The following is a 23,902-nucleotide window of genomic DNA, read 5'->3' on the forward strand; positions in this document are numbered from 1 at the left end:
GCCTGTGTGTGATGAAAGCAGCCTCTCTTTTTTTAGCCCCGCATCCGCTGGCGGTACTCCGCCCGCTTTATCAACTTGGTCAATTTATTCTGAAACATAATTGTTAGGATTATATGGACGTGGATCTAATGGTAGACTTTAACACACTTTATTTGATATACGAAAATTACATGCTTTCGCGCGTAGAGAAGAATGTGGAGTGTTCCAGAAAAGAAGGAACGCAGACAAAACGGAATCACCGCAAGAAAACAAAAGACGATCAGTCCGATAGACGCATTCTTATGCAGATGTCGCGAATAACTGTCGAGTATTAATTCTCAACACTCCCCTTTAATACTGACGTATAAGCGAACTTAATTTCTATTTAATACATCTTGAACAATTCCTAATTTATCCACGCAAAAATTGTGTTTTTGTCGCGGTAGCGCCTTGGTGAGTACATCAGCTGCCATCTCATTAGTTGACAAATATTCCAATCTGATATCCTCCTCCTTCAGAGCGCTTCTAATAAAATGATACCGCATGTCAATATGCTTTGTGCGGTGGTGAAAAACAGGGTTCTGTGTAAGCAGTCCTGCCCCTCGATTATCGTTGAAAAGAACTGTTTTCGCTATATCATGAAAACCTAATTCATGGAGAAAAGTTCTTAAATGGATGGCTTCCTTGACTGCTTCTGCTATTGCCATGTATTCCGCTTCCGTTGAAGATAGGGCAACGGTGCGTTGTTTTCGTGATTCCCAACTCACGGTGCCGCCACCCAGCAAAAATGAAAAACCAGTATATGATCTTCGATCTATGCTACAGCTTCCCCAGTCAGCATCTACGTAGCACAACAAATTTTCATCCGTCTTTCTGTAAACAATACAATAATTAGAAGTCCCGCTGAGATATCTAAGCACGCGCTTAGCAGCTCTCCAATGTGTGCTGTTATGGCAATCGTTAAATTGGCTCAGCACACTCATTGAATGAGCAATATCGGGTCTGGTGGAGGTGGCCAAATACATAAGAGCCCCGACTAGCTCTCTGTAGGGCTTCCTTTCTCCATCGTTTTCATTCTGCTCATTTTTGACGAGACGACTTCCTACATCCAGTGGCGTAGAGACAGGATTACAATCATTCATTCCAAATTTGTGTAATATATCTTGAATGTACCCCTTCTGTGAAATTGACACTTTATCCTCTGTTTGGTCTATTTCAATTCCCAAACAGTATTTTGCGGGTCCAAGATCCTTTATCTTGAAATTCTTCTGAAGACCCTGAATTATATCTTGTATCCAATCCTTATTATCTGATGCAATTATAATGTCATCTACATATACTAGTAATAACATAATGGCATTTCTGCGTCGAGCAAAATATATACATGAATCGGCATTTGTTGCCTTTAAACCCAAATCAAGAAGTTTTTTATTTAGTGTTGCATTCCATTGGCGTCCTGCTTGGCGTAAACCATACAGAGCTTTACGGACACGACATACCTCGCCCCCATGATGCATTTCCTTGAGCATTCTTTGGGCTTGTTTGACCGCCATGCTCTTTTTATCCTCACGGCTGATGATCAATTTTAGCATTTCCTCTAAGAAATCAGGTTTTTCCATGAATACCTCTTCTTCCAAATGTCCATTCAAGTATGCGGTTTCAACATCCACTTGATGTAGTTTCAGGTTATATCTAGCTGCCAAACTTAAAATCTTGCGTAATGAAATCATTCGCGCTACTGGTGAAAATGTCTCCTTGAAATCAATTCCAGGGCGTTGTGAGAAACCCCTAGCAACCACTCGTGCTTTTCGTCGAACAATCGATCCATCAGGAGCACGTTTATTTGTTAAGACTGTACGACAGGTTACAACATTTTTACTCACGGGTCTACGAACGATGTCCCATGTGCCATTGTCCACAAGGCTTTTAACTTCTGAGTAAATCGCCTCCTTCCACTCATGGGCATTTTGACTCGCCATTGCCTCGTGTATGGTGACCTCGGAAAAGCAAGCGGTCTCGTCACCAGAAACCGCATCAATAAATGCATCATCGTCGCTCTCCGTTGTCGTACCACCATCTTCATAATGCTCGTCATTCACAGTTTCCTCTAAGCATCCTTCAGTAGCATCGTCTTCAGTCTGTTGGCTAACTTGATTTTGGACTGGAGTGTATTGATACATTTTCTTTGGTCTCCCTCCATTTCCTGTATATACCTTACGCGGCCTACCACGTGTCCGTTTTATTTTATTAGGCGAGTGAGGATCTGGCAGTATATCTTGGTTTTGCTCAGCTTCGTAATTTTGACTAATTTCCATTTCAGCAGGTAAGATTATACCTTGATTTTGTTCAGCTTCTGAAAAAATAACATCAGTACCACAATTTTGATTAGTTACCATTTCGACACTTGACTCTGGCTCGTGTCGATCATCCATATCAGCAGATAATATTATATCTTGAAACTCTCCCTCATTGCTATATTTATCAAGGAATCGGACATCCCTAGCAATGGTAACTCTTCTGTCTTGTGGTATCCAGACTCTATAGCCTTTCGTTTCGTCGGAATAGCCCACCAGCATGCCTTCCTTTCCTCTTGGTGCGAATTTATCCTTATTTGGCGACTTATCCAGAATATACGCCTTAATGCCGAAAGAATGTAGATATTTTAACTTGGCATTCCTACCAGTCCATAACTCGTATGGTATTTTTCCATTTAAAGACTTCGTAGGGCATCGGTTCCTGATGTGATTTGACATTGCAACGGCTTCTGCCCAAAAAGATGATGGCGCTCTTGATTCCATGATCATGCACCTAGCCATTTCAACCAGTGTCCGATTTTTCCTCTCCGCGATGCCATTCTGCTGCGGAGTGTAGGGTACTGTCAGTCTCCTTTTAATGCCCTCCATACGCAGGAAAGTATCAAACTCATGATTGCAAAATTCTGTTCCATTGTCTGACTGGAGGTTTTTGATATGCTTCCCAGTCTGCTTTTCGGCCATATTTTTATATTCTTTAAACGCTTTTAGGGCATCCTTCTTACTTGTCAGGAACCTTACTTCACACCACCTAGTAAACTCATCGGTAAAGGTAATGAAGTATTTTGCCTTACCTTGAGATTCGGTACGCATAGGTCCACAGACATCCATATGTACAATCTCCAAAACCTGAACAGCTGATTCTTTCCGCTTACAAAATGGTACAGCGGTTAGCTTCCCTCTGAGACAAATTTCACATTTACTTGGCATCGGCTTTGCTTCAAACTCGGTTATAGCGCCTCTTCTGCTTAACTCGATGACATCTCTGTAATTTAAGTGACCTAATCTTCTGTGCCACAACTCTAGGGCTGAACACTGTTCACGAACCACACTATTCGCGTGTTCTGTTCCTTGTCGAATATAAAAGAGATCACCCTGACGATCTGCAACAAGTCTTGTTTTCCCTTCCTGGTCTTTGATCAGAGCAATATTTTTCTTAAACACAACCTCATGACCCCTGTCAGTTATTTTTGCCACTGACATTAAGTTTGTATGCAATTCGGGTACATGCAGTACATCCTTTAGCTTCGTTTGACGTCTATCGTTCGACACTGATGCTATAAATTCAACTACGCCAGCTTGGGAAACACTTACAGAGGTATCGTTTGCTAAATTTACATATCATCATTGAACTCGTCTTGACATCAGCTACAACACTGTGAAGTTAAAAATATGTGGTGCTATTTGAAAATCATCGATGACCTTCAAAAGACCTTGAAAACGACTACAATAGGAACATTTTTTTATATCACCATATTTGCCCCCTTTAACAGTACAACATTTCTCTCTAACATTTTCTTCTATCTCTAATCCTAACGGAGCTATTTAGGTGGCCTGTTTGTCGTGAACCACCCGGTATATATAAGGCGCTAAAACTCAAGGAACGTAAAGAATATATTTCACAGAAGTCATAAGGAAACACCAATCCCTACGACCCATATCCCATAAATTCCAAGTTCAAGAAAACAAAATCTATTCAAATTAAAACATTGATAAAGAAATAATGAGGAAATACCTGCAAAATTACTTCTTAACCGTTGAAAAGGAAACATGAGACGCTGGGGTGACCGAGGAACCAGTGCGTGAGGTAAAGAGCGAACCAGCACTGCATCCGTTGGCGAACCTCACCCATTTGAAAACACTGAAAATAAATAATAACATGTATCACTCAATGAATACATATATAGTGTAACCGTTCTTTCCTACCGTTTCTACCGATTCGCGTACGCTGTTACTCGTATCTCTACTTCGCGTCTCGAGACTATCCCTAACCGTCTCGCAGGGCCGGTTACTACCCTAATTTCTCGAAGCCTGCACGTTTGCGAGCAGGAATGGATTCGTGCCTCCAGGCACTGGAAAGCGGCGAGGTATGGACGAGTTAAATGAGATATTCGTAGCCCAGATAAGGTAACAAAAGATGATATATTCTCGTAAGAACCGTCGTGTGTGTTTGGATACAGTTAATTCCAGGTACCGTGTGGAACAATAGGTCGGCCTCCCGTGCCGACGGCTCGCGACACATAAACAAAGTATTATGAACGCGTGAAAAACGCTCGCGGTACGCTCGCTCGACTCTACGCCCGGTTTTCGGAATCGGTTTAGAAAATCACTCAGCACGGATCGCGCCCCGCGACAAGCAGTTCGTGACCCGTCTGACCGTCCCTACACTCGGCCGGATAATCGTACGAGTGATCAGGATGGAGACAAACACGAAATCGCCGTCACTCCACGCTTCCAATGATTCTGCTCTTCGGCACGTAATCATGGCCTCCAAGCAGTCTCGGGCGAGGCGGCGGCAGAGTGTCAGTGACCGTGCAAAGTCCGATCGCTCCTATCTGACCCGAAATCCGCGATCGAACGACGTCGTACCCGTCAGACCATCCAGGCACCTGGACGATGTTCGGACAAGTGGCCTGAGTGGAGACGCACACTAAACCTTGGTCACTCCACGGGACTCACGGGTCTACCCTTTGGCATGATACATGGCCTCGGAGTATTCTCGGATATTGGTCACGGCAGAGTGTCCTCGATCGTGCAAGGCGCGATCGTCTCGATTCTGTAGAGACGTGCACTAAACCTCGATTATTCCACGGGACCTATAAGTTCACCCTTTGGCACGATACGTGGCCTCGGAGTGATCTCGGACAAAGGTCACGACAGAATACTCGGGATCGTGCGATGCTCTTTCGTACCGATTCGGGGGAGACTCGCACTAAACCTCGGTCGCTCGACGGGACCCAGGAGTCTACCCTTCGGCACGATACGTGGCCTCGGAGCAAGCTCTGATAAGGTCACGACAGAGTAGCCGCGATCGTACGAAGTACAATCGCCTCGAATCTGGTCGAGACCCACACCAAACCTCGGTAATTCCACGGGACCCAGAAAAGTACCCTCTGGCACGGTGCGTGGCCTCGGAGTACCCTCGATTAAGGTCACGGCAGAAAAACCCTGATTGTGCGAAGTGAAATAGTCTCGATCCAGACGAGACTCACAGAAAAACCTCGGCAGTCCCTCGGAACCCAGGAGTTTACCCTTTGGTACGTTTCGTAGCCTCAGAGTACGCTCTGTAGAGGTTTCGGAAGAACCACCGCGATCATGCGATGATTGACTGTCTCGCTTCGACCCGTATAGTACTGAAGTGGATAGGATGTAGGCGGAACAGGATACCGTGGAAATCTATCCACTTTCAGGTTGAGACGTAGACTTTTATTCGGAGCTCGCGGAATATACAAAATTCGAACGCGGACTAGCGAGGCGCGAGGGAGTGAGATCGTATACGACGACTGCCACGACTCGGTCGCAGCAAGAGGCGAAAAGTGAGACCCTCCGACGCCTACGGAGGGCTTTTTATTTTGTCCACTAACAAAGGACAACGAGTCCCATGGAGGGGAGACGAAGGTCGTCCCCGGAAAACTTTGCCAGATGCGGAAACGTCCGCGGGAAGTTTCTCGGCTGCACGGGGCCATTTACCGGCAAGACGATATCGGGCCAGGCGAGTCTGGTTGCCAGATGTACGGCAGACCCATCCTCGTCTGGCTCGTAATGGGCCTAGGTAAAGACCCTCGGGGTAATTCCGGTCATATAACCGAACCGGGTTTTTCCGGGGACGTGGTAGCCGTCGAGTCGCTACATCACCCCCCTACCAGTAATTTTGCCGGAATAAAAATTACGCTTACTTAAGGTATATGGCGCCCACATTCGCAATTTTTTTATAGCTTGTCGCAGAATAAATCAATGGATCTTATAACCTAGGTAGATATGTACACTGCCATGCCTATACTACGCCTGATACGATTTTTTTTTTTTTTTTTTTTTTTTTTTTTTATTATTGCTCCTTATGGGAATCCCGCTTGGTACTTCTCGGTGAACCTCACTCGTCTGCCGGAGCGGGTTGTATAACGCGCTGCTGTTTGGTCTGTCGATCTAGCTGAGGCCGTGTGTGTGTTTGCTGTGTTATTTACATGTGTGTCTGTGTTCTGCGCCGGGCTGTTGACGGGAGGTGCAGGATCGGAGGGTATGATTACAACATTGGTGTTTTGCGTTGGGATTTCTTCGGACAAAATGTATGCTGGTTTGAGTCGATCTACTGAAACGGTTACTTGTTTGCCCTTAATATCTAGGACGTATGTCCTTACGTTTCTGCTTATGATTCTGTAAGGCCCGTCGTACGGGTTTTGCAAGATTTTACGCGACGCGTCGTTCCTTAAAAATACATAATCTACCTTATCTAAATCTTTGTACACGAATATCCGCGGAACGCGATGTGGCGTTGCTGCCGTCGGTCCGATGTCCTGGAAGTGCTCTCGTAGGGTTTTAACGAAAAAGGATGTGTCGGTGGACGTTGGTGTTGGCGCTAGGAAACTCCCTGGTAGACGAAGTGTCTCACCATACACCAATTCCGCCGACGTCGTTTTTAAATCGTCTTTCCAGGCAGAGCGAATCCCCATTAGGATGGTCGGAAGGACCTCTGTCCATCGGGCATTTTCATGGCATCGGATCGCGGCCTTCAATTGCCTGTGCAAACGCTCCACCATGCCGTTAGCGGCTGGGTGATAGGCTGTCGTACGCAGGTGAGTCGTACCTGTTGAAGCACAGAGTTCCTTAAACAGGTGCGACTCGAATTGCCTGCCTTGGTCTGTTGTGACTCGCAGGGGAACTCCGAATCTGCAGATCCAGCCTTCATAAAAGGCTCGGGCAACGGTCGCGGCCTCCTGATCGGCAAGAGGAAATGCTTCCGGCCATCGCGTGAATCTGTCGACGCAAGTTAATAAATATCGATACCCCTCGGAGACGGGGAGGGTTACAATGTCGATGTGCACGTGCTCGAACCTTGCCGACGGTACCTGGAATGACCCGGGGGGAGCGGTAACGTGCCTTACAACCTTCGCGCGCTGGCATTGCAAACAATTGCGGGCCCATTCTCTAATATCTGCCTTCATCGATGGCCATACGTAACGCTGTGTCACGATTTTGACCGTTGCGTTAACTCCGGGGTGGGCTAGGTTATGCAGCGCGTTAAAAACTATTCGCCGGAATGGGGGCGTGAGGAAAGGTCGTGCTATCCCGGTAGCTGTATCGCAATAAATAGCTCCCGTCACTCCCGGTACTGCTACTTTTTTAAAACTTAGGCCTGTATCCCCGCGTAGGAAACCTCTCAACTCTACATCGGCGGCCTGGGATACCGCTAGTTTTTCGAAATCAATCCCTTCGTCGATCGCGTCTATCCTGGATAAAGCGTCCGCAACTACGTTATCCCGACCGGAAATGTGTCGAATGTCTGTGGAGAATTGCCCGATGAAGTCTAACTGTCTTATCTGTCTCGGAGTATGTCTGTCTGGTTTACTGTTAAGAGCGAATGTCAGTGGTTTGTGGTCCGTGTAGATGGTAAACGTTCGGCCTTCTAGCATATGCCGGAAATGTTTTATCGATGAATATATGGCTAGTAGTTCTCTGTCGAAAGCGGAATACTTTTGTTCTGTCGGGGATAGTTTTGTTGAAAAGAAGGCTAACGGTTCCCAGTCGTTGCCACAATTCTGATGTAGAGCGGCCCCCACCATAAAATCGGAAGCGTCGCAGGTAAGCGACAGCGGCGCGTTGGGCTGCGGGTGAGCCAGGAGGGTAGCCTGGGCTAAACTATCTTTGCATTTCCGAAACGCGTCGCGAGCCCTGTCCGTCCAAATTACGGGTTTATTGCCTTTGATGTTCTCTGTTAACATCGCGTTCAGGGGGGCTTGGGTCTCGGCCGCCCTGGGTATGAAACGACGGTAGAAGTTTACCATACCCAGGAAACGGCGAAGTTGCTTGGCGGTTTCGGGCCTGGGGAAATTGCTAATCGCGGCTACTTTTTCTAAGGAGGGACGCGATCCTTCTTTGGCAACGGTATAACCGAGGAATTTTACCTCGCTCTGGCCAAACCTACATTTCCCGGGGTTGACTACTACATTATATTTTTCCAGACGTTTAAATAAGTGCTCTAGATGCTGTAAATGCTCGGACTCCGACGAAGATGCAACCAAAATATCATCGATGTAGGCATAACAGAAATCTAGCCCCTGCAATACCTCATCGATGAAACGCTGGAACGTTTGCGCGGCATTGCGGAGACCGAAGGTCATATACGGAAATTCAAAAAGTCCGAATGGGGTTGTGATTGCTGTTTTTTTTATATCTTCCGTCGCGACGGGGATCTGATTGTACGCTCGTACGAGGTCTATTGTAGAGAAAATGGCTTTCCCCCGGATGGATTGTGCGAAATCCTCGATGTGTCGCACCGGGTACCTATCGGGTATGGTTCGAGCATTAAGGGCACGATAATCGCCGCACGGACGCCACGTATCGCTGTCTTTTTTTGGCACTAGGTGTAGTGGCGCCGACCAACTACTCTTTGACGGTCGCGCTATGCCTAATCTTACCATTGCTTCGAATTCTTTCTTGGCGATGGCTAGCCTGTCCGGTGCAAGTCGTCGGGGCCTGCAAGCGACGGATGGTCCTGGTGTCGTGGCGATGTGATGTCGCGTGTCGTGCTGGACTTCTCCAGGTGTCCCTCGCGGCTTGGTGATGGCGGGGAAGCGGGCCAGCAGCGCGTGGAAAACGGTGTTTCCCTGCATCGCTTTTACCGATGCGATTTCTTCACGTACTGCCGCTCCCTTCGTGCTCAGGGTGGTCGTTTGGTCGATCAGCTGCTGATTCCGGACGTCCACCAGGAGGCCGAAATGCGCCAGGAAGTCAGCCCCGATGATTGGCTTTGAGACGTCGGCGATCACGAACTGCCAGGTGAACTCCCGACGAAGGCCCAGGTTCAGCGTCAACGTAGTCGTCCCGTACGTGGGGATTGGCGTACCATTTGCCGCAGAGAGCTCGTATCCAAAGTTCGAGCATGCGCCGCGGATCAAAGATTTTGGATAGACGCAGAGGTCAGCTCCCGTGTCGACCAGGAACTGCGTCTTCGTCTGCCGATCCAAGATGAACAGACGGCGAAACGTCGGGCCATGGTCGTTAGCCGTCATTACCGACTGCCCCTGGCGTTTCCCTGGAAGCTGCATGGCTCACTACAACGCTGCGCGTTCGCCCCATACGTGGTATGGTACCAGCATACTCCGTTCGGCGCGTGTTGTCTCCTTGGCGAACGGCCCCGGGAGGAGCTTCGTGGGCGTCGGTGGTCGTAGTACCTCCGGGTCGGCTGATTCCGGGATGAGCGTATTTCCGCGATCTGCTGCTGCATTTCTTCCGTCTTCTCTTGCAAAGAGATGAGGAGCCGCATCATCCGCTCGGACAGCGCTTCGGCCGGTAACGGTGAAACTGCTGCTTGGGTAGACGTCGTCGCTGGTCCGGAGTACGTTGCTTCGGCGATGGCTGGGCGGCTGGGGTGCGTTTCCAGGATGGCATCCGCCAATTCGGCAACCTTGTCTAGCGGGGTCTCTTTCTGGGTTGCCAGGATGGCCTGTGTGCTTGCGGGTAGGCGGCCAAGCCACAGGGTCCGCAGGAGCGTTTCCGTGAGGCAACTGCCTCCGAGGCTACGCAGGTGCCGTAAAAATTGCGACGGCTTCCGATCTCCGAGCTCTTCCCGCTCCAGGAGTTGTTGCGTCTTTTGCTCCTGAGAGATGCTCAATCGGCGGATTAATTCGCTTTTGAGTGTGTCGTACGCGCCCGCCGCATACGGGGCCAGCAATACGTCGCGGACCTCCGCCCTGCATCGCGGGCCAAGTGCACTCGTCACGTAATTAATTTTTGCCACCTCAGCCACGATTCCAGACGCGGCAAAAATCCGTTCCACGATACAGAACCACAACTCGGGGTCCTGTGGGTCGAATTCCGGAACGCGCACCGCCACACGCTCGTTGACACTGTCGGTCGCCATCGTGTGTAACAAAAGTCAAGCTTGGGTTTATGTATCGCACTAACACACTCGCGCACTAATACGGTATCTTCGCGTCGCGATCACGTCGGGGTCACCAATTGAAGTGGATAGGATGTAGGCGGAACAGGATACCGTGGAAATCTATCCACTTTCAGGTTGAGACGTAGACTTTTATTCGGAGCTCGCGGAATATACAAAATTCGAACGCGGACTAGCGAGGCGCGAGGGAGTGAGATCGTATACGACGACTGCCACGACTCGGTCGCAGCAAGAGGCGAAAAGTGAGACCCTCCGACGCCTACGGAGGGCTTTTTATTTTGTCCACTAACAAAGGACAACGAGTCCCATGGAGGGGAGACGAAGGTCGTCCCCGGAAAACTTTGCCAGATGCGGAAACGTCCGCGGGAAGTTTCTCGGCTGCACGGGGCCATTTACCGGCAAGACGATATCGGGCCAGGCGAGTCTGGTTGCCAGATGTACGGCAGACCCATCCTCGTCTGGCTCGTAATGGGCCTAGGTAAAGACCCTCGGGGTAATTCCGGTCATATAACCGAACCGGGTTTTTCCGGGGACGTGGTAGCCGTCGAGTCGCTACAGTACGTACCGTATCTTTGAAACGATACTTATACGTACCCTATGCTAATATTTAGATTTGAAGGACGAAGTGAATCTACTGTGTCTGTTCGACGCGATAATCGCACGCTTCGCGACGCGTTTCTATCTCTGCGCGACGCAGTTCTCTAAATTTTACAAAATCGTGTCGTACCGACACACGGCGCCTTCCACTCGCCGTCGCTCCTAAATAGTACTCGCGACTTGCTCGCTGCAAGTAATCTACACTGACACTAGTAATTCTTCACCTCGGAATTGATAATTAAACATTTCTCGATCAATCTTTAGGCGAGTGAAGATTATGTAATTTCGTTTGACTACTACGCGGTCACGTCCGAGAGTCACGGAGCTTTATATAAAACGTTTCGACAGTGCCACGGCGCGGTTTGCACTCGTGACTCCTCGGTTTGAGGCGCGTACGCGTTGAGAGCAGGAAGGACGGTTTGCCTTGCTCTGCCGAGTCGGTTTGACTCCTCGAACGGATACCGTGTTTCGTCGAACAGACACAATTCTTAAACGCGTGTTTCTCGGACCGCTTCCAGACGTAGAGTGCTCGATCGCTGGCTCGCATCGACCTCCTTCGATCATTATCGAGTGGGGATCGATGCGTGCGCAACTCGACAAGGATCGCGATATCTCGCGATCCCTCACTATCTCCGGACTCGCGAACAACGTAGTATGGTACGGTGGTGGGGTCGTATCGCCGACCGATACGTGCGGTATATGTGTATGTAACCGACACGGTTACAATAGAAACAACTTATAGTGATCATGAATAAATAACTTCTGTGAATTTGATTGCAAAATGGGAGAACATCGACTCGATAATTTCATAGGGTTGATAATAAAAATCTCCTTGTACATTTTAACCAAAGAACCCTCCCCCGCCCTAAAGAACAAATTCAGTCATTCAAAATAGGCAGAAGTTTACATCAAAATAGACAGTTTTTGCAAATATCTCGGAAAATAAAGAGGCCGCCGTACTGTGCGAACAAATGGCCTGTTTTCGGGAAAACTAATCAAAATGTGTACTCCAAACCTAATCGCCATAATACGTACTTACAACACACGGCACTGACACGAATGGCTGCTCTGAAGTGAATACTGGCCGACGCTCGCGAGCGAATGTTCTGTTGCGTCGCAGTGTGGTGGGATGGGGGTTTTTATTGTGGGTTCGAGTGCCCGTGGAGCGCTGAAGCGCTCTGCTCGTGGAAGTTAAGAAATAAACTTTGTACACAGAGTTAAAAGCGAAAAAATGTTGTAGATTTTATTAGAAGATGTAACTCCCTCAGTTCTACAATGAGTTCTGTCTCATCCTGGAGCTTCGAATCCTTTTTCTAGCTTCTTCCTTCTCGTCTCGCTTCCTTATCCAATAGGAAAATTGGGATCTTCTGGCTAGCCGTTGATTCGTCGGATCACTCGTCTTCCGGTTGCTGCTTGATGGTGATTGGTAGTGGATGGATCTTAATAGCGCACGCACGGGAGTGGGGTACGCATGAGGGTGGAGCCCCGCCAAAACAAGGGACGTGGGGCCATGTGGGACCGAACCGAGGGAGTTCCAAGAGGTCCTTGACTGAGAATTTATGACCTCTTGTCCTTAACTGATTCCGGACTTCGACTATCCCTAATTTATGTTGAATTGGAGAAGCTACTCTAAGTGGTTGCGTGACTTTCTCTAAATTCTTCAATTAGTCTCGCCGACTCGAATTTCGTCAAGGATCTCTATGGAACTCTCCCGGTCTTTCTTTACCTACTCTTAACTATCGCGCCCAAATAGAATACATATGTATTAAATACGCGATTACATCTTATATTTAAATTTCCCTCTCCGCGCCATTAATCGATGCTATATATATATATATATATATATATATATATATATATATATATATATATATATATATATATATATATATATATATATATATATATATATCTAGCTATGTTCGCGTGGTCAACTGGCCACGCTACAGTTCGATGGCATTCCTTCGACCGCATTCGGAACCGATCTTCGCTTGTTTCTCTGCAACTTCCCGTGGACCGTCGCCGCGCCGCCGCGTATACAATGTATGTTGGCGGTTCGTCGGCGTGCTCGTCGCTGCGCGATGCCCAGGCTGCCACATGTACATTTTCATCTGTCTTTTTCGGCGGTTTATTTGACTTCGAATAATTTCCGGAGGCGCGTTCGAATGCTGTAACGAGGACAGAGCAGTTGTTACGGTGAAATGGCTGGTTTCGCGAAGGAACGCCGTATTTCACTTTCGCGATTGAATACTCGAAGATTTCGGGAATTCGAACTTGCTTTTTATTTTGGAAGTTGGATCGGCGAGACGTGCCGTAGCAGAGGTGATCGTCGACTGCTGGGTACACGGGTTTGGGGTCTTATATATTAATGGGTAATCTTATTTGGGGTACAAAGGTTTGGGACTGTTTAATGGTTCAAAGTTGTCGGGTGCTCAATCAGTCGTGAACTTGGGCCTGGTGACGTGGTGCGAGGATTGTTGTCTTGGTCTTATCGGACCGTGACATTCCCCCCTCATTAGACTTTCGTTGCTCCGAAACGAACTCGTTTTCTCCTGACAGGTGCGATGTCTAGTTCGATGTCGTTCATTTCTTGTAACCTGAATTGTGGTGGTTGGTCGTAACTCGGTGGAGGACTGCTGTTGTATGGTACCGGTGCGGTGGCTTCTATGGTTCTGACTTCGGATACCTCAGTGTTGGCATTGGAGTTATTGTTGTAACAATTTTTACAAAATAATAGAACGTTTCCTGTGGGGTTACATAGAAATAGTTTTGTGAGGGTGGACAGTGCTATTGGTCCTAACGTTTTGCTGTTTCTTTCCAGGTTTTGGTTCGTCTTATGTTCTCTATGCTTTGTAGCGTCTGTGTTATTTCGTCTAGATTAGTTTTGTATTCTGAGAGTGTGTTTAATGTGAGAGGTGCTCGCCTGACCTGTTCGTATATTAAATCTATTTGTTCGAACGAGAAATTAAAGTCTAATGGTTTGAGTCTTGTTTCGTATGTCAGTTGTTTGTTGGTTCCGCCCAACTTCATTATGGTATTTGCTGTAAGTATTACACAGTCGTCTGATGTTCTGAACAAGGTGGGCGTTGAGATTTTTGTGACAGTTTGATTATTGCAAAGTAAATTAACTTCAATGGTGTTCTCTGGGATTATGATATAGTTGCCTATTTGTTCAAGTGGGATGTATGTGATTTCCGTAACTTTAAACAATGCCGTTGAACAGGGGCTTTTGGTGTTGGTTTGTTTGAGCATTTCACTTTCGCAGCTTGAGGTATGTAAAAATGCTAAATTCGGGGATGTTCTTTTGCAAATTGGTATCGCTCCGCTGAGTTTACATTTCTTAAGTAAGTATGTTGTGTCTACTGGTATATGCCCACTCCCGGGGGCACCGGTCGACGCTGGGGAGACCCCCGCGCCGTCCCTTCCCTCGACAGCCCCCTCGCGGGGGTTCACACGTCGGCGCGGGGGTCGTTCCCGCGCCCAAACTCTCCTGGCCGAGTCCGGGTCCCTTTCCCGGGACATCACGTACTCGCAGAAGGAGGCCACCGCCATCTGCGACCTCTCGCTGCCGACCATGTGGTCGACCACGGCCGCCAGCGAGAGGTCCCACCCTTCCACCGCGGCTCTAAGGACAACGGGTGATGACCTCTTGTCCAGCTTCAACCAACCACTGTGGGGATTTTAGTGGTGGAGGCGTACAGATGTACGCACTGATGAGTTCCGACGGTCCTCCACGGTCGTGGGGACTAGGAACATAGATCTCGTAACACACGAGAGATTGGGGTCACCAGTGGCCGGAGGCCACGCGTTCTCTGGCGAGAACGCACGAAATAAATGTCCAGACGGACTGCGTTCAAGATGGACGCGCCACGCGGTCGCGGCAAGGAGGATATAGGTTAAGCACGTGAGGCCCACTCCTCACGAGTAATAAACACGTCGGGTAACGACCGAAATAACGAGGTTTATTAAACAAACTCAGAATGAGAGCTCGCGACACTCCAGAACGAGTCGCGATAACAATTGGCGCAGGCGCACGACGCGCGACCTACGCGCCACCGTGCCGCCGCCCCACACCACCACTCATCTGTCGACATCTCGAGATGTTCTTCGATGCATCGGTTGCATTGGTGTGCCGGACGGATTATTGCCAGCATTAGGCCACAATCTCGGCATCTTGCCCAAGTCCTGGCAGTATTTTCTTGGCACATAACGTGCCAACCCCCTTGCTCGTAATGTCATTGTTCTTCTGGCGCTCATAGAAAGCTTCTCCTGGAGTGTCTGTTAACACCATAGGTTGTTTAGTCTTAATTCTTGTCAATTTTCTTAGCTGACATTCGTTACATGTGCGGATAAAATTTTGGATATCCTTCTTCATTCCTTCCCAATAGTGTAACTGCCGAATTCGGTGGTAGGTCTTCGTTACGCCCTTATGTCCACCGGCGGCAGACATATGCTTTTCTCTGATTAAATTTAGTCTATCGCTTTCAGGTGGTATGGTTATTTGGCCTCTCTTGATTCTTGGCCCATTACTACCCCGGTGAAAAATACCTCAAGAATTTTGACTCCGGAAGGCGCGAATCGAAGTAAGGCTTCTAAGAGGGATGAATCTCTTTCCTGGATCCATTTTTCACTAGTTGGTGCAATTTGTTTCCAACCTGATCTAACTATCTCTTGAGGATGACCCATACCTAGAGTCATAAGATGAGTTCTGGTTGGGATCGTGAATCCCTTCTGGTACTTCGGTGATCTAAGGAAAATTTTATAATGGTCAATTTCGAGGGTTGGGATTTCCTTTGAAGTTGATGGGTGTGCAAGATCGCCTGAGTCTCTGATGCTCGCTCTGATGGTCACTACGGGAAAGCTTTGTCGCTTTCCATCGAAATGCAAGGACTGTCAGGAAATCCGTCAGCAAAACCCAGGGATTCAGGAAAAGAAAGAAGCTCGTCATTTTCCGTGATGCGCATATGGGATTCTTGCTCTAAGAACTCCACTCCAGGCAGTGGAGGCAACTGAGCTTCCTCATCCAGATAATGCGCTATTGGATCTGGGATTGGAATCGAACGAATCTGATTATTGGGATTCTCGTCATTGTCCTTTTCCATCTCTGACTCTCACGACAGAGGAGAAGGGCATGCGTATTCAGGATGGCAGAGACAACAAAGTCACTGGAGATTTTGAATTTATCGAGGATCCTTCGGGTTGGGGTAGGTTGGACGATGTGGTTTCTGTTGGTGCGGGTGGAGCAGGATTTATTTTCTTTACTGATCGGCGCTCTGTAAAATCTGCTCCCTTGGGTGCGCCGCTTGTCCCTGGGGAGTACCTCTCGTTTCCCGCCTTCTGTTGGGCGTAGGGCACTATCTCGCCTGATTCCACCTTTGCCTTGAATCAAAGGTTTTTTGATTGTGTTACTGCAATAATTGCAGGTGACAGGCGAGTCGGCTCCTCTAGCCCGATTATCGGTTCCTGTTTGTTTGTTGGGTCTCAATTGACTGTTTGAATTTCCATTATTGTTATTATTATAGGAATTGTTGCGGTACGAAGAAGGATCGGAACGCCAGCGTAATCCGGTGTAGTTATCTTGTCTCGGGGAGCCTTGATATCTGTTGGAGGAAATCGATATTGATATCTCTGCTGTGGCAGAGCCGCTCCTCTGTGGAATGTCCTGACTCGTTTTTCTTCTTGCTGAATTTGCTTCGTGATCTTGATTGCATTGGCGTATCCCTCTTCTAGACTGGTGAAGCCTTCCAATTGCAATCGTATGTGGACTTCCGACGGTAGACCTTTTAGAAAAGCCTCTGTGACGTAAAAGTGTATGCTGCGTTGCAGTGTTTCCGAGAGTTCACCGTGTGTGTCTCGTTCTCCATCCATGATTGCGTGTGGCAGATCCTTTACGCGACTTATATAATCCAAGATATTTTCGTGGGGGTTTTTGAATATATTCCCTAATTCGCTCTTATATTGGTTGACCGTTTTTTGTGGTCCGAACATGAGTTTTAATTTTGTGCCGAATTCCTCTGTGGTGTCTACGTTTGCGTCTTCGATGGCTATAAATGCATGTCCTCTAAGTTTATTTGTTAGTAATTTAACCAAGTATGATTCTTTATTTGGTGGAAGCATGGCTTTAGCTCTTTCGCATGCTTTTAAAAATTGAAATACGGAAGGTTTATAACCATCGAACACGGGTACTGTCTCTAATGCGTCTTTGGTTTGTATGGGGTTCTCTAGTGAGTCTGTCGGTACGCGAGTCGGGTTTCCGGGAGTCATTTGTTCGGGTTTCGTCGGTGTCGGTTGCGGTCGGTTAATTATTGAATGTAGTGCGTCTTGCATATGCGCTATTTGTTGGTTCAATTCTCTGAATTTAGTGCCAAGATCGGATATGAAGTCGTTACTCTCTTGGGACCTTTTGATTTGTTCTACGGCCATTTTTAATAACTTTGATTCAGGACCTTTAGTTTCCGCACCGCTACTATTCGGGCTTGCCATTTTGTTTCAATTTAAAGGAACTATTTTTCCAAGCCTCAATTCTGCGCTCTATCCCACCGCTGTCACCAAATTTGTTACGTCCCAGATGGGGCTGTTTATAGTTTTCCGGGGATAAGGCGCAGTTTTGAACCTACCTGCGTTCACCGGCTTTGGTTCGGGAGATTGAGGGCTGGTTAAATAATTGTACTTTAATTTTTATATAAAAACGGGAAATGTTTGGTTTATTTAGAGTCTAGTTCTGAATCAGCTCATACATGGGTGAATTCTTATAGCGCATACGCTAGAGCACTTATAACAACTCGCTTGATAGAACGTTTAAGTTACCGAGTCGCTGGTAGACGCTCGCAGGTCGTGGTTGTGGGGTTTTTGGGCGCTCGCTGGTTGTGGCCGCTGGACGCTGGGGCACACGCGGACACTTTACGCACGGAGTTTCGAAATGCGGTGACACTGTTTTACTGCCGGCGCGACGCGTGTGTGATACAAGGGCCTGTCGACGGAACTGCACAGTAGCACTGGTTTTGAACAGAGTGAATCCTAATTGAAGAGCTGGTTTCCTTTTTATAATGTGGGCGGTCCTTTGTTTTCTTGAAGTGCTGATTTAGCGTTTCTGCTTCCCGATCTTCTTGATGTTTCTTGCTTCTTCAGCTGTGTGTTGCCAAGATGAAGTCGTCGTCTTTTCTTATGGTTCGGCGTAATTTGATATCTTCCTTTTTTGCGTCCAATTTGTAATCTGGTCTTCATCTGCGTGTCTTGCAGGAAGATCAGTCGGCGTATCTCTAACCGCGTCGAGTTGTCACGTATATTTTGATCTTATTAATTTTCTCGTGTGATAGTACTACTGGTCTTTGTTTAGGCGTTTATCGGCGAACCGTGCGAACCGCCGGACGTGACATTGTATTAACTTTGATCGATAAGCGAGAAGAAAGCGGACGTTCGTATGTTCGTGAAAGAACGAGACTCGCGATTGAATTCGTGCGAGGCTGCTGCGAAAACGTAACTAAATCGGCGAATATATAGCGTGAACTAGACGCGAGTCCGCTGAGAGCGTACGGTAGAATGAACATACGAGAAATCCTTGTCTCCGTCGGAGCGATCGGTGGATCTTGAAGAAACGGGTAGTTTGAAATTTGGGGAAACAACAGGAGAGAGACGAACGAAGGACGGAGCAGGAGCGACACAAAGGAAGGACGAAACAGAAGCGATCGCATCGACGAAGACAACATGTACGAGACAAGAACAATAACGGGCTATTTATAGATTGGTTTCAAACAGAAATTAGACCAAGTCGTTACCGTTCGAATCTCGAACATATATTCTTCTGATAACTTAAAATTGGATGGTGACAATGTATTTAGTTGTACGCATGACTCTGGTGATATCATATTCCCTTTGGTGAAGATTTCTATATCCCCAAACATATAACTCACTTCTGAGCTGTCGACCATCCGATATTGATCCTTATTTCTTGGCTGTATCATTTTTAATAATGTTTCCAGAGTAATGGTCTCAGTTGGAAATAATTGCAAACTCGTCCATTTTAATTTGTGGTTATATCTCCTGATTTTTACCGGTGAATGATCACACAAATATGTTTCAATAATATTTTATGTGACTTTTCCCCGCCTTCATTTCTTCACGTCTTCATTCATACCGATAACATAGACATGCACTCCGATCTACAATTCGTAGGACCCACGAGTCAAGGATACCACATTTATAATTCGGTTCTGTGACAGAACGTAGAGTATACAATGTGTGCAAGCAACTAAATCATCGTCAGTGCGACCTTAAAATACCACGATCAAAGGTTAGCGTGTACTGACAAAACGCAAAACTGTTCGACGAGATCGGTCAACTATCGATATCTGTACCACCTCACCTCACCTATTTCGATGATTTTTTAATATGTTGTAGATGTCAACATCGTGAACACAATTGTAAAAACTCACTTGTATATTTATAGTTTTGTGCCTATATAGGGCGAAGGCTCGGGATCTGTTTCGCCGTATTTCAGATCAGGGTACCTATGCGACTAGACTTTGTTATGGAGTCGCCCGAGAGTGAACACGGAGAATGAGAGAGGCGAGAGGTAGTTGCAGACCATAAAGTTGTCAGCCGTGTAGCAATACAGTATTCCCTCCGAAAGTGATAAAACCTCCGGGCTCTGGAGTACAGTTTTCTTTTGCTATAAGTCGATGGCTCGGTACGACTTTCGACCTATTATGAATTACGGTATCTATGTCGCTTCGGTTTGTTCTTGAGCGGACCGCGAGTGAGTAAGGAGAATGTGCCAGAGGTTTGAATGTGGCGGCAAACTACAAAGTGGTTGGCCGAGCAGTCATATCTTTCATTTCAAAAAGGATAGAATATGACATACCCTCTCCTTCTGACACCAAGCGGTGTCGAGCAGACAACTTCAAAAGAAAGAGAGAAAAAACATTATCGTCTTATTTCGAACGAAAACTGTATCAATGATTGTGTAGGACGTAGGTATTTACTACGTTATTTGAAGTTTGCGACGATAGAGAAGGATAGCGCGGTGATCACAATGAGGGATTGATTAAAATGAGTGTAATCACAGCATAATTTTGATCATGTATACTTATTTAATGAATGACCATAGCTCACTATAATAGAAGTAAATATCATTAAAACTCTATCGAGCTTGGTGTCCTTCCAACCATAAAAATATGATAAATCTAGAAAGAAATTACAATGTCTTGTTCATTGATTACTCTTGGAATTGTCGAAGGGAATTCGGATGCTAACAGTGATCACTGTCGGGATAGTGGTAGCGAATTTTAACCGCTGTCGGCGGAGTAGGTCATTTACTAGACCTTTAAAACATTATGTTTACATTGACCACTTCTGCAACAGTGGAAGCCTCATCACATTGATTGAATTGATGGTTTAATGGAACCTGGTGCATTACTAATTGTTCATCCTATAATGCACAGTTTTACTGTTGTCACAAAACAACTGTAAGGAACTACGAAGATAAAGAACATGACGCTGATATTTTATCGATAGCAACGAAAATGAAAACGAAGATGAAGATTACAGAGAAGTTAAGATGAAGATTAGAGAGAAGTTAACGAATTGCGGAGACCAGTACAGCAAGATATCAAGAAGAAAGATGTTGGTGCGAGTGGAAATGTATACTCAAAAACAGCGTGTTCAGCTTGAACACGAACGGGCAGTAGCGTGCTCTCTACAATTACATTTGGAGGCCTTGGAAATATTTTACTTGATAAACAAAACTTACAAAAACATAATACGGTTTTGTTGAAGAAACGGAGATGGATCAGAACGGCTTCTGCCGTTTCTTGGATCACACTACCTATACGGCTTGACTTTGCGAGAGGCTCGAATGTAGCGACTATAACTATAAAGTGGTCGGCCGAGCAGTGGTACAAGTGTAACATGCCCATATGTACATCTTGTATTTGGCTTGACTTTGTTCTCCTGTGAGTCGGGAGAGGAGCAAGATGGAGAGTCAGCAAGAGGGGAGAGGTAGCGCAAGATCATAAAGTTGTCCTTCTCTTTCTGGCAGTAAACGGTATCGGAAGAATATCGACCGCAAAGATGTTTTGATATATTCTGTCTCGAGAAACGGCACCAATGTTCGTTTCGTGAATAGGAAATTTGTGTCTTCTCTGCTTCTTTTCAAGAATCCATCATACATGTTTTTCATCAGTACTGAAGAACACGAAGTCGACCACTACGACAGCTGAGCGATGAAAACCCCGAGATAAAGATTAAAGAGGAGCTACTATGAATTAGTACACAAGTAAAAAAATTCCAAATTATGCCGTGTTTAGACACATTTTAATCAGAAAAATCATCTAAATATGCTATTAAAATTTCTAGAAAAAAAAAAAGGAAAAAAAGAAGTTTTGTATCTATGTCGACTGCTACGACTCTGTGCATCTCCTTCTTTCTACACGCTGTTCTTCTTTGCGTTTTAAACATTCGTTACTTCTTAAGTATAATCGAAATTCCCCCATAGTAGTGGGGATACAATTTTATCACTCGTGGAAGGAAGACTGTATCTTTCGTTGGAAAACGATAAAATGTAACATACCCTCATGTAACGACACTAAGCGGCGGGAGGGGATAACGATTTCCTTATTTTGGAACAAACACCGTTGCCTTATAACGGAACAAAACTGTTTTATTTCAATAATTATTTATTAGTATTTATTGCTTAAACGATTACTTACATAAATACGATTGTCGATCGTCGATGATTCATTTGCTTGTATACATTGTATATTCTGATATATGGCCGAACAAAATAACAGAATCGAAATATAACCGAAACTAGAACCAAAATACAGAATCGAGAAATAACAGTTACAGAACTATAGCTTCGATGCCTAAGGGGACACCTAGAACCGTCTTCCGATTTGTCAGCGCTCCTCCAATGATACCAACCAGGTGGTGGAGCGCCGTTTTCACTGATTTTTCACTCTGATATGCACGCTGATTGGTATGCACTGGAGTGGGGATCAGCGCGTTCTCCCCTTATGTATCTGTAGCATCCAGGAATTCGTGATTTTTGCTAATTAACGAGATCGAACATTGTTCGCTACCAGATTTTGTAACATATTTCATGGCCACAAATCCTGCAGAATATTCAACCGCAGAGACTTCTAATGTTTTATCAATTATATATGACGCATCAATGATAACTTCTTCGACATTAATAAACGTTTCTTGATCAATTTCATGTTCACGACTTGTATTTGTCGATATTAGTGCCACATTAGATGTAGCATCATATTTCGAGCTTGGAAGTAATGTTTCGTCCTCATCATCTAAACCTCCCGTCCTAATCCTCTTCACTGTTCTGAATGTATTAAATATCCCAATGGAAAAGATTGTTGGAATAAGTACAGAGGGAGCTCGAGCCATGTCGAGTATGAATGTTGGTTTGTCGGGATTATTATCGAAAGATATTAAAAATTTAACAGGCCGTGAAATATTTATTTCGCATTGTATTTTACACCAAGAAAATTTGGGTGCTAAAGTTTTAAAAATGTCGAATTTAGTTCCACTTATTATTAAAATTGTAAATTTTATTAGATCTCGAGGACTAAACCATGGTAAGTTTAAAGAATTTTTGAAAGATATGGAAAGCGAAGATGGCGATATTCTGTTAATCACTAAAGTTCGGTGGTTAAGAAGTGGTACAATGCTTAAGCGTGAACCAGGGTCTTAAAACAATAAATTCAATAAAGAGACATTAAGAGACCGTAGCGTAAACACAGACCTAAATTGGAACTGGCGACGCAACAAAGTATTTAATGTTGTCTTCGTTGCGGCCCGCGCGTAGTATTAAATTTCCACTTTTGACCCACTGCAGTCCTCGAGTTGCTCATCACTGGGTTAGGCCCTTTGTTCGAAACAGCATTTGGTTAACTGGGAAACTTCACAGTTACAATAATTTACGTACCTTCAAGACGAAGAGTCGATTTTGCTTGTATTATTTCGGGTCCAATTTACTTTTGTACGCTTACCCATATGTATGTTGGGGTGATGCCCCGTTGGACTCCGACCGATTGGACACGTCCCGATTGGACGGGTTCCTTTTGGACTCCGTGCCGATTCGACTCGTGCCGTTTGGACGCCGTGCCGATTGAACTCGTACCGTTTGGACGCCGTGGCGGTTGGATTCGTGACGTTCCCTAACCCTAACCCTTTTTTTTTTTTTTTTTATCGTGAGGAAATGTTTTATACATACCCCGACTCGCTGGGGGAAGCCGGGGTTATGTGGGATTCTCTCCGGGGGGCGGAGCCCCCGGAGACTACCCACTAAAACCTCACGCCCACCTAAGCTACACGGGAGGTGCCTGGATCACGCGAGTACTCAACAGGACACCCCCCAGCTATCATCATACCCCGGGGGAGGGGTTAACCTCCCCCACTGCCTACGCTATAAGACCCCGGGCGGAGGGACCCGCCCGGTGTCCCCATCCCTGGAGCCTTCGGATTGAGCTTCCCGAGCCCCAGCTCGGTCCACCCACAGCTCCCGGAGTCTTCATGCCCCGCTCGGGGCCGGTATCCCGAAGGAACCAGCCCCGGCCGAGGCAGGAAGACGCCGCCACCGGAAGGAAGGGCCGTCGGAGGCGTGATCCGGCACGCCCCGACCCTTCCTCACCCAATACCCCCCACGGATCCCCCTCCCCAATCGGGGAGGGACGGACCGACACCCCCCTACACCGGGAAACTAACCCGGGGGGTGTCGGCCTATCACGGGGGGAGCTATGCTCCCCCCCGGGGGCCCGGGTCAGCTCACACCCCGGGCCCCCGAGTTATCCGCCCCCAGTTGTGGGGGCATAACAGGGCGCGGGGAGACTCCCCGCGCCAGACCCCCTCCACCCCCCACCACCGGGGGCACACGTTGGCGCGG

General features: G+C 46.7%; 1 protein-coding gene and 1 pseudogene across 1 annotated transcript; both read right to left on the minus strand.

The window, feature by feature from the left end:
* Window positions 1–353: 353 nt before the first annotated feature.
* Window positions 354–1,121, minus strand: LOC143363926 (uncharacterized; annotated as a pseudogene).
* An 8,395-nt stretch (window positions 1,122–9,516) lies between these two features.
* Window positions 9,517–10,368, minus strand: LOC143363927 (uncharacterized). Its single transcript, XM_076804457.1, has one exon. The coding sequence runs from the start codon at window positions 10,366–10,368 to the stop codon at window positions 9,517–9,519; it is 852 nt and encodes a 283-aa protein (XP_076660572.1).
* Window positions 10,369–23,902: the final 13,534 nt, after the last annotated feature.

The sequence above is a fragment of the Halictus rubicundus genome, unplaced genomic scaffold (assembly GCF_050948215.1).
Source record: "Halictus rubicundus isolate RS-2024b unplaced genomic scaffold, iyHalRubi1_principal scaffold0175, whole genome shotgun sequence".
Classification (NCBI taxonomy): domain Eukaryota; kingdom Metazoa; phylum Arthropoda; class Insecta; order Hymenoptera; family Halictidae; genus Halictus; species Halictus rubicundus.

Coding starts and splice junctions, on each gene's coding strand:
- LOC143363927 (XM_076804457.1), bottom strand. CDS start 10,368: ATGGCGACCGACAGTGTCAACGAGCGTGTGGCGGTGCGCGTTCCGGAA.